At 37.3% G+C, this 21,686-nt stretch overlaps 1 protein-coding gene across 1 annotated transcript in view; it reads left to right on the top strand.

Annotated features, from left to right (window-relative positions):
* Positions 1-21,686, top strand: part of BAZ2B (bromodomain adjacent to zinc finger domain 2B) — a 200,794-nt gene that overhangs the window by 71,525 nt on the left and 107,583 nt on the right. The window contains exon 3 of the mRNA XM_049773091.1: positions 21,331-21,519. Within this exon, the coding sequence (XP_049629048.1) occupies positions 21,331-21,519 (189 nt within the window). The remainder of the gene's footprint in view (positions 1-21,330; positions 21,520-21,686) is intronic.

The raw sequence follows: 21,686 nt of genomic DNA, 5'->3' as shown, positions 1-21,686 counted from the left end.
AAAGAGCGCATGGCCGTGTAGCAAAGCGGAGCTAAGTGCTCTCCTGGAGCTTCTAGGAGAGCGAATTTTCTGGTTCCTTTTCGGCCCACTCCCAAGAGTTTTAAGAGACAGGACAGGAGACAAACACACACAGGCAGCACTCACAGATTCTCACAGTCGGGCCCCACTGGGCCAGTGTAGATTTTCCCAGCCTGACGTCACAAACAGGGGACCTGCCTTCTGTGAAGTACTGCTTATAGCCGATTTTTACTTTAGGAAGCAGTTCCTGTGCACTCTGGCCCCTTGAATGAGCCTCTGGGAGAGCGAATTTTCTGGGTACTTTTTGGCCCACTCACAAGAGGTTTAGGAGACAGAACTGGAGACAAACACACACAGGCAGCACTCACAGGTTCTCCTAGTGCATATTTTTGTAGTATAACATTTTATTAAGGCTATTGATTTTTTTTAATAATAATTTGGATGCTGGTCATTTTTTAAATTTTATTTTGCCTTTTAGTAGCTTTTCGTTTGTTGGCTGGTTTGGTTTTTGGGCCACATCCGGGAATGTTCTGAGGCTCCTTCTGGCTCTACTCTTGACAATGTTTGATGCTCCGGACCACATGGGATGCCAAGGATCACCCTACTAACTGTACTATTGCCACAGCCCCTTTGGTGATTTTTATTTTATTTTTTGTACTGTGTTTTGATAACTAGAACTTTCCATTTTAATATAGCCAGATTTACCAGCATATTTATTTTATTATGTTTTTACCTTCAGAGTCATACATATATATTTTTAAAGTTGCCTCTCATTTAGTATTACTATGAGATCTATTAGCATAAGATAACAGATCCATTTTAACATGCTGAATTGACTTTTTGGTTTTGAAACTGATTTGTAAGGGTTACCAGTTGCTATGTCATTAAGTGAGTCCATCCAGGTATAATGTAATAGCCGTTAAACAGAAACATACTCACTATAAGTAATTAGTTGATTATTAAATTGGGGGAAGCTAGCCCCTGTCTTCTGTGAATGATTTCAGAGCATTACTGTTAATTTGACCTGCTTAAGAAAACTACTGTTTCATTTGGAACAACAATATTCCAACTACCAGTTCCATGGATTATGCCACCTTAGCTGTAATCTAGTGATTAAAAACAAACAATGTGACTGGCTCCATGCCCAGTTGAGAAGTCTGCTATATCCACATCAGCAAAAAAAGATGCTTCGTGAGCTGCCATTCTGTCAGCTTAACTTAATTCTTTCCAAATACACTGATTGACAATTATATTCTAAGTTATAGTCAGACTCTAAGTTAACATTTTAGCTTTAAGAATATCTGGTAAATATAGTTATGGACTGGCCTAACTTTTATTCTCAGAAAACATACTAAAAGAAGATAAGAACAAATGTTGAATGAGCTTAGTCATGCATTTAAGCTCATTGGGAGATAACCAAGATTCCCTGGCATATTTCTTTACCTCTGCATTTTATCAAATGTTGAATACTAATATGAGCTATATTAATTTCAGTAGTATTTTCTTTATAAAAACTAGTGTTTCATTAATGTGTCTAATAACATATATACTTACTACAAGTCACCTTTGATATACCGTTCTATGCAACCAAATATTGAACCAAATAGAGTACTTCGTTTTTCAGCCAAAATGATACAATTCCTGTCACAAAAATGGCATATTAATATTGTTTTATTTAGAAATATTACAGAGGATCATTTAAGAACTTCATTTTATCTATGCAGTATTATTTTTATTTATTTGATCATAATTATTAGTGTAAAGCATGTTCTAAGTAGCTATCATTGTAAGAAATAATATATGTCAAAAATCTTTCTGTAAACCAAACACTTTTTATGGCTACTCGTGTTTTCTACCTTGTCTCAAAACTTCTTTTCAAAACTTCTTAAAAGATATAGCTGCATATGCTTTCTCCATTTCCTCGTGTTTACATTTCAGTCCACGGCAGTATCATGTTTCTATCCTCTCAAACACTTAAAATTGTCATACTTTAATTTTGGCTCTCCTAGGAGATTTTTCCCTTAGCTTCTCTGACACCACTTTTAGTTTTTTTTTTTTTTCTGACTTCTTTAGATACTGTTGTTTAGAGTTTTTGTGTGCATGCATTCAGATTCTATTATTTGTAAATATTGTATATTCTATGTCATAGGATCCTGAGCAAGTCCCTTGTATATTTATATATTAATTATTTTGGATGGCCACATCCAGCAGCATTCAGGGCTCACTCATGCTCAGGGATCACTCCCAGCAGGACTCAGGTGATCAGATGTGATGCCAGGGATATGCTACACGCAAGCCAAGTGCTGTACCCATTATACTCTTGCTCCAGCAAGCCTTTATCTTTGTTTAAATGCACTTCTTTTTCTGGAATCCTGAACAGACATGTTCTACTTAAATTTTCATAAGGATCTCCAACTTAACAAATCCACCAGTAGTAAACCTTTGGTTTCTCTTAAAAACTCATTTACATGACATTTTTCCTTAGTTGACTAAATGATACTGCATCTATCTAGCCAGTAACTTAAGCCATAAATGAAGTGATGTTACTCTTTACCTCACTCACATCTAAGAATGACTGATCATAGCTTCATTAGCATTGATTCTTCAGTAACATTGAATCAATTCACCTCAGTATCTTTGGTTCATTTCATCTAATTTTTCACGTCACTACCAACATTGTAAAATATCACTTAAGATATTTTAGTTTATTTATAATTGGCCTCTCTTGCTTCTGTTTACTTTGCTTGTTTGTTGCTCTCATAATAGAGTGAATTTAATTATGTGAGCTCTTAAAATTTACATATATATAGATAATGAAATAAATTACACTAAATCAATGTGATTGTGTTGAACAGACTCACCCTGTGTTTACTAACTCTCTTTATTTCTTCCCTAGCAATATATTTTTATTTATTTATTTTGGATTTTGGGTCATACCCGGCAGCGCTCAGGGGTTACTCCTGGCTCTAGGCTCAGAAATCTCTCCTGGCAGGCTCGGGGGACTATATGGGATGCCGGGATTCAAACCATCACCCTTCTGCTTGAAAGGCAAACACCCTATCTCCATGTTATCCCTCCGGCCCGCTAGCAATATATTTTTAAGCTATTTGACCCCTTTTGAAATTAGTTATGTATTACTTTTCTGCCCCAAAGAAATTACTCTTAGAGTATATTGAATAGATCTCTTCTTTGTTTCTCATTGTAGACATTGATTCTTTAACTTATAACTGTTATTATAAGTTGTATATTTTTGTATTCTATTCTTATTATAAGTATCCTATTCCTGTTCTGTTTTGCTTGTATAATCAGACGATTATAAGCATTCTATTCCTACTTTCCTAAATATTTTATTTGTTTTTAAATGAATTAGTATTGAATTTTGACACATGATTTTTGGGTATCTAATGAGATGATCACATGATTTTTAATTTTACTTGGCTAATATGAATTGCATTTTCTTTTTAAAAATATTGTGTGAAACTTCAATTTTAGAGATCGGTCTCCCTTGTCAATATAGTCTTTTTAAGTAAATTGGACTTTATTTGCTAAATATTCATGAAGAAATTTAGAAAGTTTTCACTTATTTTTAATAGTAATTTTTTGGTTTTTTTGTTGTTTTTTTTTGAGGGCCACACCAGGTGACACTCAGGGGCTACACCTGGCTCTGCATGCAGAAATTGCTCCTGGAGGCTTGGGGGACCATGTGGGATGCCAAGGATTAAACCTGGGTCTGTCCTGGGTCAGCTGCATGCAAGGCAAAATCCCTATCGCTGTGCTATATCACCTTACTCACAGCCAACACAAGTTCGATTTTTATCATTCTGTATGGTACCAAGCAAAGCCAGGAGTAATTCCTGAGTGCAGAGCCAGGAGTAACTCCTGAGCATCACAGGATGTGGTCTCCAAAATACAGAAAACAGGGAAATAAATTACTTAAGGTCTTTATCTTTTTGTTTAATTATCCGTTCAGTGCTATAAATTTTTCTTCCAAGTATTGCTTTAGCTATATCCTAGAAGTTTTTAAGATGCTTTCATGTAAAAGAAATTTTTTTTTCCTTTGGCTTGGAGTAACTTTTTTTAAGAGACATTTTTAGACCACATGAGTCTCCTCTGTGTCTGTGAAAAGTATTTTTCAGACAAGTGCCTAAGCAGTTAAAAGTCTCTTCAGTTTTCTTGCAGCTAATATTATCTCAGAACTTTCAGTTCCTCTGCCATCTTTGTAATCTGTATTCTTTAACACTTAAGTTTCTCTGCTCTTTAAGTTAATTATGGTGCAGGAATACATCAGAATCAGGGGTGGGAAAGATAGCACAGTGGTAGTACCTTGCACACAGCCAACCCAGAACAGACCCTGGTTTGATTCCTGGCATCCCATATGGCCTCCTGAGCCTGCCAGGAGTGAATTCTGAGCACAGAGCCAGGAGTAATCCCTGAGCGCTGCCAGGTATGACTCCCCGCCCCCACCCCCCCAAAAAAAGAAATACATCAAAATTAACAGATCTGATGTGTGTGTTAGTTTTTCAAGAGTAGATTTTTGTGTAATATTTCCAGCTCTTTTTTTTTTTTTTTTTTTTTTTGGCCATTCTCATACATGAAAGTATACTTGCAGACAGGCATCTGGTTAGCTTCTGTATTTTCATTCTGTGATTTGTGAACTACAGGAACTTCCCCTTTAAGTGTCATGATGTTTTCTCAGCTCTGAATTCTGACCTCTAGTGTTTTTTTCTTGATAAATATATTAGAGGATTTTCTACATTTTTTTCCTACTTATAGGTTTTGGCAACATCATTACACCAGAAAGACACAAGTCATGTTTTTAGTTAAGATTTTTATTAACATTTTTCCAAATATATCTCTCTCAAAGTATTTTCCTCTGCTTTGGAGTGCTTTTAAATTTCTTTAGCTTTGCTGTTGTTTTAAATTTATTTTTAAAAAACAGTAATTTTCTTTTTCTTAATTTAATTTTTATTTTGATCATAGTGGCTTACATATTGTTGACAATAATATTTTAGGTACATATTTACATAAAATCAGGGAGGATTCCCATCGTCGATTTGTCCTCCCTACACCTCCGTTTTTGTCCTACCTCCCATATCCTCCTCCCTCACCCCCGGGGCTGCTAGAATATGTGGTCCCCTCTGTACCTAGCTTACTACTTAGTAGTCTTGCACCTGTTTGGTCTTGGTGCCTCCCTTATTTTTCCCTCTAACTGGGAGGCAGGACTTGCTAGTTCAAGTTATGTGGTTTTGTTTGAAGAAGAGAAAAGTAATAAACTGGGGTAAAAATCTAATGCGCCAAAAATGGGCAGAATCCTTCTAGACTCTAGAGGCTCTCATCATCGGTTTGAGAGACAAAGGAGAAAAAGAAGGTGAAACACCCCAGCAGTACAAAAAGAAGTGTCAAATATCCAGTGAGGACTCCAACAATAACGATAAGCACCACAAAAAAAAAAACCATGGTCTTGAGATAAGAAACATGGCAGAGCACATAAAGAAAGAAAAGAAGAGAAAAAAAATAAGTATAAATGGGGAGAATAACTTCAGTAACCACACCAAAACAAAGAAATTGACAAAAAGTAGATAGGTAAATAAAAATAAATGAAGATAAAAATAATATATAAAAAATAAAAAATATTTTGTGCTTTTTGCTTTTTTTTCCCTCCTGCACTGGCACAGTAAATATTGGGGTCATTCGAAAAGGAATTCACTTGGCCTAAGAGATATGGGGTTTCTCCACCCTTGGAGTATATTGTCATGGGATTAACTATAGACTCGTTCAGGTTCATTTACTCTCCCGGTGGTGCTTTCGTGGTGTTTGGAAGACTTCTGCTCCGTCCTGGGTGATAAAATCAGACCTCTGTATCTAGAGATCTCAGTATCTGCATAGGTCCAGGAGTGGGACTTATGATGAAGTCTTTCTTTGTGGTTCTAGAAGTTCTGTTCCCTCAGTGTCATTTTAATCCATCTTCTGTGGTTGGTGGTCTTGGTCTTTGCACTGATCCTAGGATGACACCTAGGATAGCGTCTTTCATTGTGTTTCCAGAAGCCCCATTCCGTTACAATTGTCTCTGCCAGACCTTTGGAACTGGGGATCATGGTTGTTGTGCAGGTTGTAGTTCAAACCCTAGACTAGGGCTTTTTATTGGTCCCAAGATATATACAGTCTGGTCATGGTCGCGATCTTGGCTTTTGGACCTACCTAAGGGTGACAAGTCTTCTAATTTTGTCTTATCGTTATCTGGTAAGGTAGGATAACCTACTCTTAGGTCAAGTTGTTCCCATTTCCTCGTTGTCAGGATATCATATTAGAGCTGGCACTTGTTGGTGACCCAGCAGTATTAAGGCTATCCCAGATGGGATTTGTTTCCTGCAGCTGTTGTGAAAAACTGTGTCATTTCTATGTCTGGGATCCAGGGTTCAAGGCTGGACGGATGGTGTCTAATCACCTGAGGTCTAAGTTGGGTCCGCGTGACATATTTTCAAGGTCGGAGATATCCCTGTACTGTAAACAAGTATGAGTTCCTATCCCTAGTAGATAAGAGCTCTTTTTTATATGTAAGATTTCCCCTTTTTTTAGTGTGCCTTTGCAGGGAGAAATGGTGCTACATTATATTGTCGGTGCATTTGGGGATGGACAGAGAAGAAAACAGAAACAGGTCACACACCCAAAAAAGATAAAAATAGGAATAAAAATATATGTGCTCACATATATATACATATATATGTAGAACAAACATTTTTTAAAAAATGAATTAATGAAGTATTTAAAGGAACAAAGTGATGCAAATGACTACCTTACTTTTGGGGAAAAGCAGGTAAAGAGGTGGTGTAATACAGGTCTTATACTTATGTTGGTTTTCCCATTGTCTTTTGGGATTTTCTTGTGGTGTGTGGGTTCCCAGGCACCTTTCCATCACACCCCCTGACCTCCTTGAGATTGGCAAAAGATTTGCGGCAGGGAGGTCTTGGAAGAGTTCTTGCATTGGGGATACTTTTGGAGCTAAGTCCGGTTTTCAAGTAACAGTCCACGTTAGGGAGAGTTGGTAGGGAGGGCCTCGCAGCATGAGTTTGCAGGGGAGTTGGCTGTCTTTTCTTGCAGGGGACGAGGTGTGGGTTTGACTGGGTGTCCCTTCGCTTGGGTGCTAGGAACTGATTCATTGGGGTAGGAGGTCAGTCTTGATGCCTAATGGATTAAGGGCTGAGGGTGAAGAGTTTTAATATGGTGGGAGATCTGGATGGGATTGAGGGATGAAAGGATAGTTGGATTTCCAAAGGGGGGAAAGGGGAAAGTATATGGAAGGGGTAGGAAGGAAGAAAAGAGAAAATACATTAGAAAGGGAGAAGAGAAAAGAAAAGGAAAGAGAAGTAAAAAAGAAAGTAGTGAGAAGAGAGGAGAAAATAGCAAGGGAATGCTAGTTTGCTTGAATGTGTTCGATGAGTAGGGCCTGTAGTTTAAGTCTGTAGGTTACAGTTGCTGCTTCAGTGGTCTGACTGGTCACGTGCTTCAATTCCTGAAAGAAGGTATAACCTAGAGATAAAGTGTATGTTAAAGAGTTTTCTCGGGACCATCTTGTAGTGCAAGCTGAGTATGGTACCTCGTGTGACTGAGCCCCGAGCTGCCATCTTAGTTTGTCCACCATTTGTATCCAAGAATGCCTGTGGACAGAAAAGCTGAGAGGTTATTTTAAATATAGTAAGATAAAGACATTAAAACATAGTGCTATAGGATGTTTCCATTGGAGTCAGTGATTTCCCGTGGTATTATTTACCTGTGATCCTGTATACAATCTCTAAGGAATTATTATGGGCCTTTGTTGTAGAAGGCTGATTACATACCTGTTCTCTCAATGCTGCTGTTTCTGGTGTTGCTGGTTTCTTTGTGGTATAATGTGTAGTCAAGAGTTTGTGTTGTTCCTTTTTCATCTATTTTGGGCACTGCTCCCGAGTATATGTTGACTATTATAGTGTTTGGAGTTTCTACCCTGTTAAACCCTGTTATTTGATTGTTGAGTATTAGTTGTGTAGAAGATGTATGTTCTAGGTGCTTCAGAATAGTGCTATCATTCTGTGTTTATCTTTTGTCTTCTGACTTACTTCGTTTCACATAACATGTTCTAGGTCCATCCACGTTGCTGCAAAGTCTGCGCTTGTATCATTTCTGACTGCCATGTAGTATTCCATTGTGTATAGATACCACATCTTAATGACCCATTCATCTGTTGTTGGACATTGAGGTTGGTTCCAAGACTTGGCTATTATACTGAGTGCTGCAATAAATAGTGGGGTGCACACTTCCAACTTGGGGGTATATACCTAGGAGAGCAATTGCTGGGTCAAATGGCAGCTCAGTTTTGAGTTCTGAGTTCTGAGCACTCTCCAGACTGAAAAAAACAGTAATTTTCTGTGGATGACTTATATGACCGTCTCATTTTGTTATTATCTAAAGTTGTATTCTTCATTCCCCCAGAACAGATCACTTCCTTTACAGTTTTTAATAAGACAGCACATATGGCAAGTGACTCAGTCTAGCCAATCTACATATCATATTTTCATATGATAATATAACTCAGATTAATCAAAGCTAATTAAGATTCTATATTCAATTCATACAGAAACCTTGAAAAATGAGTTTTTATTTGTTGGGGGAGGAATACATGGTGGTGCTCAGGGGTTACTCCTAGTTTTGCACTCAGATATTACTCCTAGCAGGCTTAGGGGGACCAAATGGGATGCTATGGATCAAATTCGGTCAACCACACACAAGGCAAATGGCCTCCCTACCTTCTATGCTATTATGCCAGCCCAGAATGATCTTTTTATTTACACCACAGATCTGGAGGGAAGGATCCATATGAGAAAATGGAGCCAAAAGAGCAAAGAGAAATTATTTGGTCCTGGTAAACTTTAAATTCATCTTTTCTTTTATTCTTTAACCTAAAATCAGCCTTTTATAAAATGTATTGAATTAAGTGAATTAACATATTTGAATTATGTCAGTCTTTTCACTAAGCTATTTTTGTTGTTGTTGTTGTTGTTGTTTTTTGGATCATACCAGGCAGCGCTCAGGGGTTACTCCTGGTTCCATGCTCAGAAATTGCTCCTGGCAGGCTTGGGGGACCATATGGGATGCCAAGATTCGAACCAACATCCTTCTGCATGCAAGGCAAATGCCCTACCTCATGCCATATCAATGGCCCCTCACATAGCTATTTTTAGTGTGTTCATAGTGTCTTTTTTTTGTTTGCCTTTTTTTGGTCTACTCCCAGCTGTGCTCAGGGCTTACTTCAGGCTCTGCACTCAGAAAATACTCCTGATGGAGATGAGGAACTATATGGGGTTTCAGGGATCAGATCCACTATTGAGTCCATGCAAGGAAACACACTACTCACTTGTACTATCTCTTGGCCTTATTTTCAAACTGTCATTACTTTTATTTCTACACTCAATAATTTCAGCTCCATTGTGTACTTTACAATTTATGATTATGTTTGGTGTTGTTTTATTTTTCCTTTGTATTTAAAAAGCAGGGACTAGGGGCTAGAGAGATAGTGCAGCAGTAGGGCTTTTGCCTTGCACACTGCTAACCCAAGATGGAGCTGGTTTTGATCCCTGGCGTCCCATATGGTCCCTCAAGCCAGGAGAGATTTCTGAGCTCGTAGCCAGAAGTAACCCCTGAGCATCACCGGGTGTGGCCCAAAAACAAACAAAAAAAGCTGAGACTATTGCTGCTTTTTGTTTGTTTATTTGTTTGTTTAGTGTGTATATAGCAGAGGTCTCAAACTCAATTTAACTGGGGGCCACAGGAGGCAAAGTCGGAGTGAGGCAGGGCCGCATAAGGGATTTCACACACAAAAAAAGTCCTCAAAGCTCATTATTAACAGTTTTAATTATTTCTTCTGAACATGAGTAGAACATTGAGTGAAGATCATGAACAGTTCTTCTGAACATGGCATCTTTTGCCTATTCCTTGCTGCCAGAGACTTGACAGCACTTCTTCTCACAAATCTGAACCACATTTGGCTTTAGGGAGGAAGCAGTTGAGACCCTCAGTATGGCTTGAATATGATCACCATTAAGTCTAGACCTTTACTTTGACTTATTGAAGTTCAATGTGGAGAATAACTTTTCACACAAATATGTTCTCCCAAAAAGGCACATGGTGCGCTTGAACATTCGGGAAAGCTCAGGAAGCTGGGGGGAAATTCTCTCAAAAATTGCCCAGGCATGTCTGCTTTTCCACTAATCTCCCTGAACTTGGCTTTGAGATCAGAGTTGCATTGCAGGTCAATGAGCTCCATTTGAAGCACAGGCGGGGCATCTTGCACATCAAAGGAAAAGGGGTCCACAAAAATTTGGAAAGTGGCTCTGTGCTTTTTGAAGTTTGAGACCCCTGCTTTACATCCATGCCAATCCTTTGAGTTTATATCCTTTACCTTAGTGTAATGTATCTTAAAGATCCTTAATCTTTGATTAAGTGAGTAAATTTATTTTAGAATAAATAAATAAATTCTTTTCAAAAATCTTGAAAGTTCAATGTTATTGTAATCAATAAATCATAATTACAGACCTTCAAATGTTGTTAGTTTTCCCATTGTATTTTTATTTAACGGGGGAATCTTTCTTTCTTTTTATTTATTTATTTATTTATTTATTTATTTATTTATTTATTTATTTATTTATTTATTTATTTATTTTTGGTATCACCCGGCCACACTCAGGGGTTACTCGTGACTCTGTGCTTAGAAACTGTCCCTGTCTGGCTCAGGGGACCTTTTGGGATGCTGGGATTCGAACCACCGTCCATCCTGGATCTGCTTTAAAAAAAAAAAAAAAAAAGCATCACTGATGGTCTAAGGCTACTCCCAGCTCTGTGCTTGAGTTTTACTATCAACAGGACTCTAGGGACCATACAGTATTGGGGAATAAACCATAGTGAACCATATTTAAGGAAAGCACATTAATCCTATCCTCTGGACCAGCACAAAATCTTTTGGAAATATTACCAAACTATCATAGTCGTTGATAAACCTAACATATACCAAACACCTGAAAGGAAAAGTCTTAATCTTTAATATTTCAGATATGATGGGTTTTTATTTGTTTGTTTTTTTTGGGGGGGCCAAACCTGGCTGTGCTCAGGGGTTGCTCTTGGCTCTGCTCAGAAATGGTTTGTGGCAGCAACAGGGGACCATGTTGGTTTTCAGGATTCGAACCACCATTGATCCTGGGTCTGCTGCTTTCAAAGCAAACGTCCTACCGCTGTGCTCTCTCTCTGCCCCTTGAAAATAAACTTATTTGGAGATAGAGTTCTTATAGAGGCAAAGAAGCTAATATGAGATGATCTAATTTAAAATTAGCTTGTTAGGCTTGACTCTCACCTAGTATGAAAGATTTCCTTCTAAGCAGGAGCCATTTGTACACAGAAAAGCTCCAGGAGAAGGCGCAAAGGAAATGCTGAAGTTACCAAAATCTCAGAGTCCTAATATTCTTTCTTGGTGCCTTCCTTCATATGTAGCATGCCCCTCCCCCCACCTTGATTTTGAACTTGTAGAATTGTGAAACAAAAAACTTCTGTTGATTCAGGCCATCCTGTTTATACTTCTTTGTGATGGAAGTCTAAGAAAACTAAAACATCCTGCATATTTTACCATCTAATAATTTTTATTCACATTGGACAAACACATTTATAACAAAAGCAAACTAGATTTTTTAAAGATTATATATTTTTTGCATTTGCTATATTAGAAAGGAATGACTATATTTTAATGTATATGAAATACACATTTTTAGCATTTTGGGGGGAGTTTAGGGCAACACCTGCAGCACTCGGATTACTCTTGGCTCAGCATTCAGAAATCACTTCTGGCAGGCTCGGGACCAGGTGAGATGCTGGGGATCGAACCCAGGTTGGTCCTGGGTCGGCTGCATGCAAAGCAAATGCCCTACCTACCCTCTGTCTATCACTTCAGCCCCCATTTTTAGCATTTTTAACCTATAAACCTATATATTTTCTTTTAACTCTAGCAAAATTGGTTACTGTAACAGAATAACATATTTTTAGGAAAAGTTACTTGCTTGCAAAATGAATGCTCATTCACTACATTGAATTAAAACCTGCTCACCATTCTTAGTGTTATGGATCATCATCATTTATTGCAAAAGCTACTTGGGCTTTTAATGACTTACTTGTTTTCTAGTTTGAAAAAGAAATCAACTGAAAAAAATATTGACTATATGTAGAATCATTGTAGATACCAACTTAATCAAATGATTAGCTATTATCAGAAGTATTATATTACAGATCCTCATCTGTCGTACTTAGAAGGACGCATGCGGTATCCTTCCCAATAATTAATAGACTCTTCAAATCACAAGGAAGTGTCAGACAGAAACAAAATAAAAAATTGTCTACAAAAGTATCTGATGAGTACTTTCAATGCATTATGGTTATGAAAGACAAGGAGGGAAGAACTGTTATTAAATCCTGGAGGAAATTAAGTAGTAGCAACTAAATATAATTTTGGAGTTCTGGATTGTGTACTTAGAACAAAACTGGCAATTGAAGAAAATTGATGAAATCTGCATACATTACATTATTTAAGTTAATTTGATGGTTTTTAAATTGTCCTTTTGTCATGTGAATTGTTAACCTAAGGGGAAGTTGGTACTGTACTATTTTGCGATTCTTGCAAACCTAAAATAATCACAAAAGAAAGGCAAAAATGAAGTTGGATTGCTGCTCAGTGATATAAGTATTTGCTTAGCATGTATAAAGTTGTGGGATTTTAAGACTGAGAGAACCTGCCCCTTGTGCATAAATTTTTGAATGTAAGATATAAATATTAACTTAAAATTTTGTGTAAATTTAAAATGACAATTTTTGAAGGGACATGTTTTATCACTGTGACAATTAGGAAATTAGTATTCAGGGTTTTTTTTGTTTGTTTTTTTGTTTGTTTTTGGGCCACACTCGGTGGTGCTCAGGGGTTACTCCTGGCTGTCTGCTCAGAAATAGCTCCTGGCAGGCACAGGGGACCATATGGGACACCGGGATTCAAACCAACCACCTTTGGTCCTGGATCGGCTGCTTGCAAGGCAAATGCCGCTGTGCTATCCCTCCGGGCCCAGTACTCAGTTTTTACCATGTTATTCATATGATTCTTACTTAAATTCAGTTTCTGTGGTTAGCCATTTTTTACAAATTGTAGAGACTTATTTTTACAGTACTTTAAAATTGTATGTTCAGGACGATAGTACAGAGAATAGGGTACTGGCATGTAGCCATCTTGGTTTCGATCCTCAGCATTCTGTATGGTCCCCTGATCACTACCAGGCATAATTCCTAAATGACCCCAAAATAAAGAAAAATTCTATGTACAATTTTAAGCAAAGACTTTGATTTGAATGTAGGCAACAGTAAGTTTATTTAGCATTGAAAGATGAATGATGGGGCCGGAGAGATAGCATGGACCTAAAGCGTTTGCCTTGCATGCAGAAGGTTGGTGGTTTGAATCCCAGTATCCCATATGGTCCCCTGAGCCTGCCAGGAGGGACTTCTGAGTATAGAGCCAGGAGTAACCCCTGAGCACAGCCGGGTGTGACCCAAAAACTAAACAACAACAAAAAGAGAAAGATGAATGACAGTTTTGTATAAGATGCATTATGAGAATTATGTCATAGAAAATAATTCCTTTTCAGTTTTTTTAAGTTACTTTATTGAAACCATTGTGATCTACAAAGTCCTTTAGATTTGAATTTCTGATACACAGTGAATCAGGGCCAGTCCCGTCACCAGTGTTGACCACCCTACATGATCCCAGAGTGCATCCTAACCCTTTTAGTTTTTGAAGAGTAAATATATGAGTATGGTTACTACCTATAATCAATTTGTTTTCAGGACTTTTACTGATAGAAATTTTCATTTTTACTTTAGGCTTAAGACATTAGTTTAGTATTTATGCTTTTTTTGCACAAGGAAATATCCTTATTGTTTTCTAAGATTAAACTCATTAATATTAATAAGGACTTTTACAGGTACTTTGCCCTACTTTGCCTGTTAATGAGACACTTGTTTGGGGGCATTCAACAAACCATTAGCAGTGTATAATTTAAAATTTTCTTTAACATGAGAAGCTGTCTTTCAGTAGGAAGGGGAATGGAGAGAGGACAGGGAAGAGTAATTCATTAGATTTAGTACTTTGTTAAATCTATAACCATTGTGGTGGGAGAAATGTTCATCTGGGAGAAGGGGGATTGCTAAAAGGTAATTATGCATGAAGTCCTATCAATAACAGCACTAAAAATCACAGGAACAAAAATTAATTAAAAAACAGCTTTCGGGGGCCGGAGAGATAGCATGGAGGTAAGGCATTGGCCTTTCATGCAGGAGGTCATCAGTTCGAATCCCGGTGCCCCATATGGTCCCCCATGCCTGCCAGGAGCAATTTCTGAGCCTGGAGCCAGGAATAACCCCTGAGCACTGCCGGGTGTGACCCAAAAACCACACACACAAAAAAAAAAAAACAGCTTTCATAGAGGTAGGCTGTGGGTGGAAGGAAATGGGTGGGGATGGAGGCCATTGGAGGGAGAGGTAGACAATTTGTGAAGGGATTGGTGTTAAATTTATGTCTGAAACTCAATCTCGAATAACAGCGTGACAAAGGTTAAAAACAAAAATACGTAAGTCACAGTACAAAAAATCTCTTATGAATAGTACTTTGAAAGTTCAAGACAGTTGGAGAATTTTTTGTTTTGTTTTTGGGCCACACCCAGTGTGAGTTTTCGGTGAGTACCTACCCAGTGGTACTCAGGGGTTACTCCTGGCTCTCTGCTCGGAAATCGCTCCTGGCAGACATGGGGGACCATATAGGATCCTGGGATTTCAACCAGTGTTGGTCCTGGGTCAGCAGCTTGCAAGGCAAATGCCCTACCATTGTGCTATCTCTCCGGATCTTATAGAGAATTTTAAAGAGGAAGATATTCTATTTTAAAACATCACTGACTTTGGCCAGGAAGATAGAAAAGGACTGGGTTATAATGCTCTGTATGTTGGAGGCCCCAAGTCCCACATGCCATTCCATCATTTCTGTGTGTGGCTCTGGGGGTTCCCAGCACTGTCAGGCCCCATAGCACTACTGGGGAGCCTCTCCTTAAATATCACTAACTTTCAGATTATTATCAAAGGACAAAATACAGTAAAAATCATGAAATATATTATGAATTTTTTCTTTGCATAAATTTATTTATATGTGGCAAAGAACATATAATGGATTTTAATAAGAATATAGAACGTCACTACAATAATTATAATGTGGTCTCAGTATTTTTCACTATATGCAGAAGTGCAGAGTGTCTCTTTCTTTTACCAGGAAATAGATCTCATTAGTCCCATTGTCATTTGGGTGCTTTCTGTGCTTCAGTTATCTTCAGCAATGATTTTATAAGAGAAAAAGACTGAAAATGTCTTTGTAATGTTGCCAATTATCAATGCAACTTTGTGTATAGGATAATGTCTCTTTTCCATCAGATTCTAGGGTCAGTGAACTTTATATCTTGATAAAAAATTCTACAGATGTCAATTCAATCTAGATTTTACTTTTTAAGAAAAGTTTTTATTTTTAATTTAATGAACCAATACAAACCAATACAAAACCATCGATAGTTGAATTTTAGGCATAAAAATATTTCAATGCCAGTTCCACCATGTGTGTCAGCTGTTCTCTACCAGTGTTTCCACACTCCATCCCCATTCCTACTCCTACCCTTTTCACACCTCTTTGCCCCACCCTTACTTACCCTCACCTGCCACCTTGACAGGCATATCACAAAGTTTGATGATTTCAGCTTACATCTCATGTTTTCAGTGTTGTTGAGTTTGTGTTTTAGATATACAGCTATGCCTATGTCTCTTTCCCACATCACCAGTATAACCAAAGCTCTGACCCCTCTCATCTTGTTTCTTCTTTCCTTGACTTCCTTTTCTGACCTTCTCCACCCTAAACTCTGGAGTCAAGTATTGATCTGGACATCCTCCATTTACCACATTCCATTTTCTCATCTATATACCACAGATAAGTGAGATCATCCTGTGTTTATCTTTCTACTTCTGGCTTCCTTCATTCAACATGTCTTCCAGTTCCAATGAGGTTGCAGCAAATTGCATGATTTTTATCATTCTTTACAGCTGTATAGTATTCTGAGTGTGTATATATATATATATATATATATATATATATATATATCAAATATCATAATATACCAATTTGCTTTTTGTTTTGGGCCAACACTCTGAGATGCTCAGGGGTTCTTATGAGTGTGTCTTGAGTTTGATAGGTGGGAATCAGGAGCTTCCTCTCTATAGAGGACCCAGAAAGAGGTCATAACTGATGCTCCACTTTTGATTTTAAAAAATAGATGTTTTATTTTCAAATTGTGTACAGCTGGAATATTTTTAAAATTTTAGTGATTTGAGATTCATTTGTTAAATGTTATTAATGATTTCTTGTGCTCATAATTCCATCATCACACCTATCATTACTGTATTCATCTTCTTCCATTAAGAGCCCCAACTTCCCCCCATCCCTTCCCTAAAGAACTAAACCAATCCATCGATTCATTTTAGTGATTCAGTTGTCCCATTGGACCTTTATTGCTACCTGTGGCTGTGTAGCTTTACGTCTCATAAATGATAGGTTAATTGTTGCTCCAAGGGGTACAACTTTATTTAGGTACTAATCATATTCTCAGTTCATGATAATCCAAGGTATAGTCCATGTATTTTTTACAATAGAAAAATCAGTGTGTTAATTATGTATCTAAGGTGGTTGCTTCTTAATAGTATTGGCTATTGAAATATTCCTAACAGTTTTCTATTTCAATTTTTATGACTGTAATTTTGCTAAAATGATTTTTAGCTTCACTGAATGCATAGGTAACAGTATAAATACATTTTTATGTATGTGTGCATGCACATGCATGTGACACACATGCAGAATTTAAATTTGGATCTTTCATCAGGCAAAGCATGTGCTCTACCACTGAGCTACATCCTCAGATCTACAAATATAATTCTAAAATATTATTTTGTAAAATTTAAATGACAAATTATTCAAATATCCTTCTAAATAATGTTCTGTTTAACTTACTTTTCAAGAAAACTGATGTAGAAGAAATGTAACTAATCACACCAAGTGTATAAATAAAACATTTGATTAAAGGCTTCTGACTCAGGAAGATTAAACTGTGATATTTATATATTTTATCTGCGATTGCACATAAAAATAAATGCTAGCTCTTAATTTTATTGGTACTATTTTTTAGAAAGAGCCTGGTTTTAAGAGCTTACAAAATATTGTACAGTATTTCTGTTTTCCTATTAAAGACAAATATTTAAATAACTTTTTATAGTAGCCTAAACTGTTTTGGTTTGGCTGTACTTCATTGTACTGTAGAATGCTTGTAATTCAGAGTTAAAAATTCAAAAATATTTGGTTTTGTCTTTAATAAACAGAAACAAGATTGGCTAATTTCCTGGGCCTCCTATAAATATAACTTTTATGAAAGGTTTTTGGGAGCCACATACAGTGTTGTTCAGCAGCCACTCAAGGCTTGGTTCATGGGGATCACTCTTAATGGTATTTGAGTGGGACCGTGTGATTCTGGGAATCAAAATCAGTCCTCTGGCATGCAAAGTATTTATTTTAGCCCACTAAGCTCTTTCTTCCATCCCATATAACTTTTAAAAAGACTTTGAGCAGCCAGTTAGATAGGGCTTATGTTTATACTATTTCTTTGGGAGGTCCCTGTCAATGTCCAACATCACATGATCACTTGACCACCTCTGTAAATGATCATGAACACTGCCCCAGAAATATAGCTCATGATCTTTTATAGCCATGTTCTCTACCACACTACCCTCACTACCCAGTGTGGCTCACAAACAAAAAGATATAGCTTAAGCATCTTATTTTTGTGATATCTCTTGTTGCAGCTATGTTGCAGTGAGATTGTGACTCTCAATCAGAAATTTTTATCTTCTATTTCTGAGAGAAGACATACCCAGTGCTATTTGTTTACTTTAATTGAGGGCACAGAAATATTTCAGTAAAAAGTACAGCATCAGGGCCAGAATGATAATACAATGGATAAAGTACTTGACTTGTATGTTAATGACTTGGGTTCAGTCTGTGATATCACATATGGTTTCTTGAGCCACTAAGAGTGAGTTTCAAGCAGCACCAGGAGTGGCAAAAAAGTAAAAAGAATATAAGGTCAAGGAGACAGGGATAATGCCAGGGTAAGGCACATACCTTGCATGCAACGGTCCCTTGTTCACATCTTTAGCACCATATATAGTTCCTTGAGCACATAGATAGAAGAAAGCCCTGAGCATTAAATGGTGTGAACAACAAATCAAATAAGAAAAGAAAGTCTATAGTAGCCCTTCTGATATACTATAGTAGACCTTCTTTTTTGTCGGGGGTGGGGGGGAAACCTCACACCCGGTGAAACTCAGGGGTTACTTCTGGCTATGAGCTCAGAAATTGCTCCTGGCTTGGGGGACCATATGAGATGCCGGGGATTTAACCACAGTCAATCCTAGGCTAGCAATGGCAAGGCATCTAGGTGCCTTATTGCTCCTCACCACCACTTAGGCCCCTATAATAGACCTTCTGTAATAGACTGTAGTGTATAAATCTCACCTCTTTGAAGACTTGTTCCTAGTTATCAGGGAATAAAAGTAAAGAAGTGAGATTGTTTTGATAATTAAACATGATGTTTATTTATTTATTTATTTTGGTTTGGGGTCATACCCGAAGGGGCTTAGGTGTTACTCCTGGCTCTGCCCTCATAAATCATTCCTGGCAGGCATGGGGGATAATATAGGATGCCAAGATTCGAACCACCATCTGTCTTGGATCGGCTGTGTGCAAGACAAATAAATGCCCTGGCCACAAACATATTTTTTTAAATATATTTTAAATTTTACTTCATGCTTTTAAAAATAAATTAAATTGCAATGTATGTGCAGGTCAAATAAGACAGAATATAATAAGGAAGCCTTGTTTTGTGGTTGTTGTTTGTTATGGTACACTGTCTGTAGCAGGGATTGTAGTTGGCAATGCGTGCTGGTAAAGGTTTTAAACTCATGATCTCACATATGCAAAACTGGCATTTTACCTAGTCACATTTCAGGACCATGAAGCCTTTTTTTTTTTTTTTTTTGGCCACACCCAGCGGTGCTTAGGGGTTACTCCTGGCTGTCTGCTCAGAAATAGCTCCTGGCAGGCACGGGGGACCATATGGGACACCAGGATTGGAACCAACCACCTTAGGTCCTGGATCTGCTGCTTGCAAGGCAAACACCGCTGTGCTATCTCTCTGGGCCCGAAGCCTTTTTCTTAACAAGAATACAGCACAGTAAGATAGCCCTGAATATGAGTTTTGATATTTTTCTTTCATGGTATCAAATCAGGGAAACCTAATTATTTTCTGGACTGGAAAGGTAGTATGCTTTCCTTGCATGCCATCAAGACAAGGACAATCCCTACTCCCAAATATTGTCCCCAGAGCACTGACTGAAGTTATTTGTAAGCACAGAACCAGGAGTAAGCCCTGATTTTAAAAGATTTTCTTCAGTATTTACAGTCTGGAAAATAAATCAAGTTTTAATTGTACAACAATCCAATCTGGAGTTATAGTTCTTAGATTCTTAGTAAAAGTAGGAATTGAAAAATCATCCATTTTAATTTATTGTGGTCTTTCTATCAAAGTTTACAAATGATTTTATATTTCTATCTGCTGGTGGGTGCATGAAGAAGTTTGTACTTTAACTCCTTATATTCTTAAACATTTCTTTATTAGATTTTTTTTAAATCCTCCTTTTAGAGCTAGAGAAACTAGTACAGTGGGTAAAGTGCTTTGCTTATCTTGCATGTACTTGACCCAGGTTCAATCCCTGATACCCTATATGATTTTCCAAGAGCTCAGAACCAGGAGTAAGCCTTGAAAAATCTCAAGTGTGGCCCACAAGCAAACAAACAAAAATCTCCTTTTTATTTTCTGTATTTGTTTAGATTTTCCTTGTCAGGGAAGAGGTTGTACACCCAGTGATGCTCAGGGACTACTTCCAACTTAGTGCTTTTTTTTTTTTCAACTTAGTGCTTTAATATCATTCCCTATGGTGCTGAGGGAGGGACCATGCAGTATTTGGTATTAAACCTGACTTGCCACATGCAAAGCATGCATTCCAACACTTTGAGGTATTTTGCAGCCTCTTAGCCCTTTTGGATATCAAGTCTTTTTATATGAGAAGCGTTGAGTAAGAACATAACTTCATAAGCCAGAAGAAAAAGGATACATACAGAATGATATTCCTTACATGTGGAAATTAGAATTACTGCATGAAGAAATGCAATGGTCTAAATGGGAGTTGTCTTAAACACTCTTGGATCCAGAGTAGAGCTAGGAGAAGGAAAGAAACTGAATGAAGAAAAAAACATAAATATGAAAGGATGTGAGCCAGGGACCAAGTGGTCTCAGGTGCATTGGTAGTGTTAAAAAAGGACAGAAATAAATATCCAAGCCAAAGGCAACAACAATGGAATAAGAAACCCAAACAATCTAAACTTAAAATGGGCCTGCTATACTGGCAGGTTGAGGGCAGGTGGTGTGGTATAGGATACAGTTAGAGAACATTGGTGGAGAGAGGTTAACACTGGTGGTGGGATTGGCCCTGATTCATATGTCTGAAATCCAACTATGAAGGACTTTGTAAATTACAATGGTTTCAATAAAATGATTTATTAAAGGCATATCTAGAAAAAAAAAGAACAAAACTTCAGTTCTGGTACTTGGATACTAGGATATGCTTTGACTAAAATACATGATGATTTGCATGATAACTTGATCACAGATTCTGGACTTCTTTCTTTGTTTTACAACATTATTAAATTGAATTTTTATTTTTATGAAGACAATCTTTGAAATATATTAATGTACATTATTAACAGAGTGTTTGCCTCAAATCAGCAAGTCAAACTGTTATAATCAATGAAAGTTACTTAAAGTGTTTTTTAACTTTAAATTCAAAGAATATAATTTCATGGCATTCATTATAAATATTCTTAGGATAATTTATTTTATGTTTAAAATATCTTCTGCAGGGTTTGGAAAGTAGAAATGCAAACAAAAAGATAGAAAATAACAAATTTAACAGATAAGAAGTTATTGTAAATTTCACTGAACACTAAAAATCAATTAAGCCTCATCTGTCTTCATAGTTCAACTTGAAGTGTGTTTTTTTCCCTCCCAGGACATTTATTCAGAGCAGCTGGGGATCAGCCGTTTAACCTGTCCACAGTGTCGAGTGCCTTCCCAATGGTCAGCCACCCAGTCTTTGGTCTACATTCAGCCAGCTCAGGGCATTCAGAATTTGGTGGTTTGGGGACACTTGGTACACCCACAGCCTTAGCCGTACATCCCCAACTAGCATCTTTTCCAGGTAAACATCTGTTTCAAACAGTGTTTAAGGAAAGGAAGAAGCCTGAAAATGTTCAAGCAGTGATTTGTTTAATAAATTGAGCAAAAAGAATAGCCTATTTATTGGTATGTTAAATTTTTTGTGCAAGAGTTGGCTCAATTCTGTTGTGTGTATAAAACCACAAAACA

Source organism: Suncus etruscus, chromosome 5, assembly GCF_024139225.1.
Source record: "Suncus etruscus isolate mSunEtr1 chromosome 5, mSunEtr1.pri.cur, whole genome shotgun sequence".
NCBI classification, from domain to species: domain Eukaryota; kingdom Metazoa; phylum Chordata; class Mammalia; order Eulipotyphla; family Soricidae; genus Suncus; species Suncus etruscus.
The sequence above is the reverse complement of the archived record's forward strand: the minus strand, read 5'-3'. Positions and strand labels throughout refer to the sequence as shown.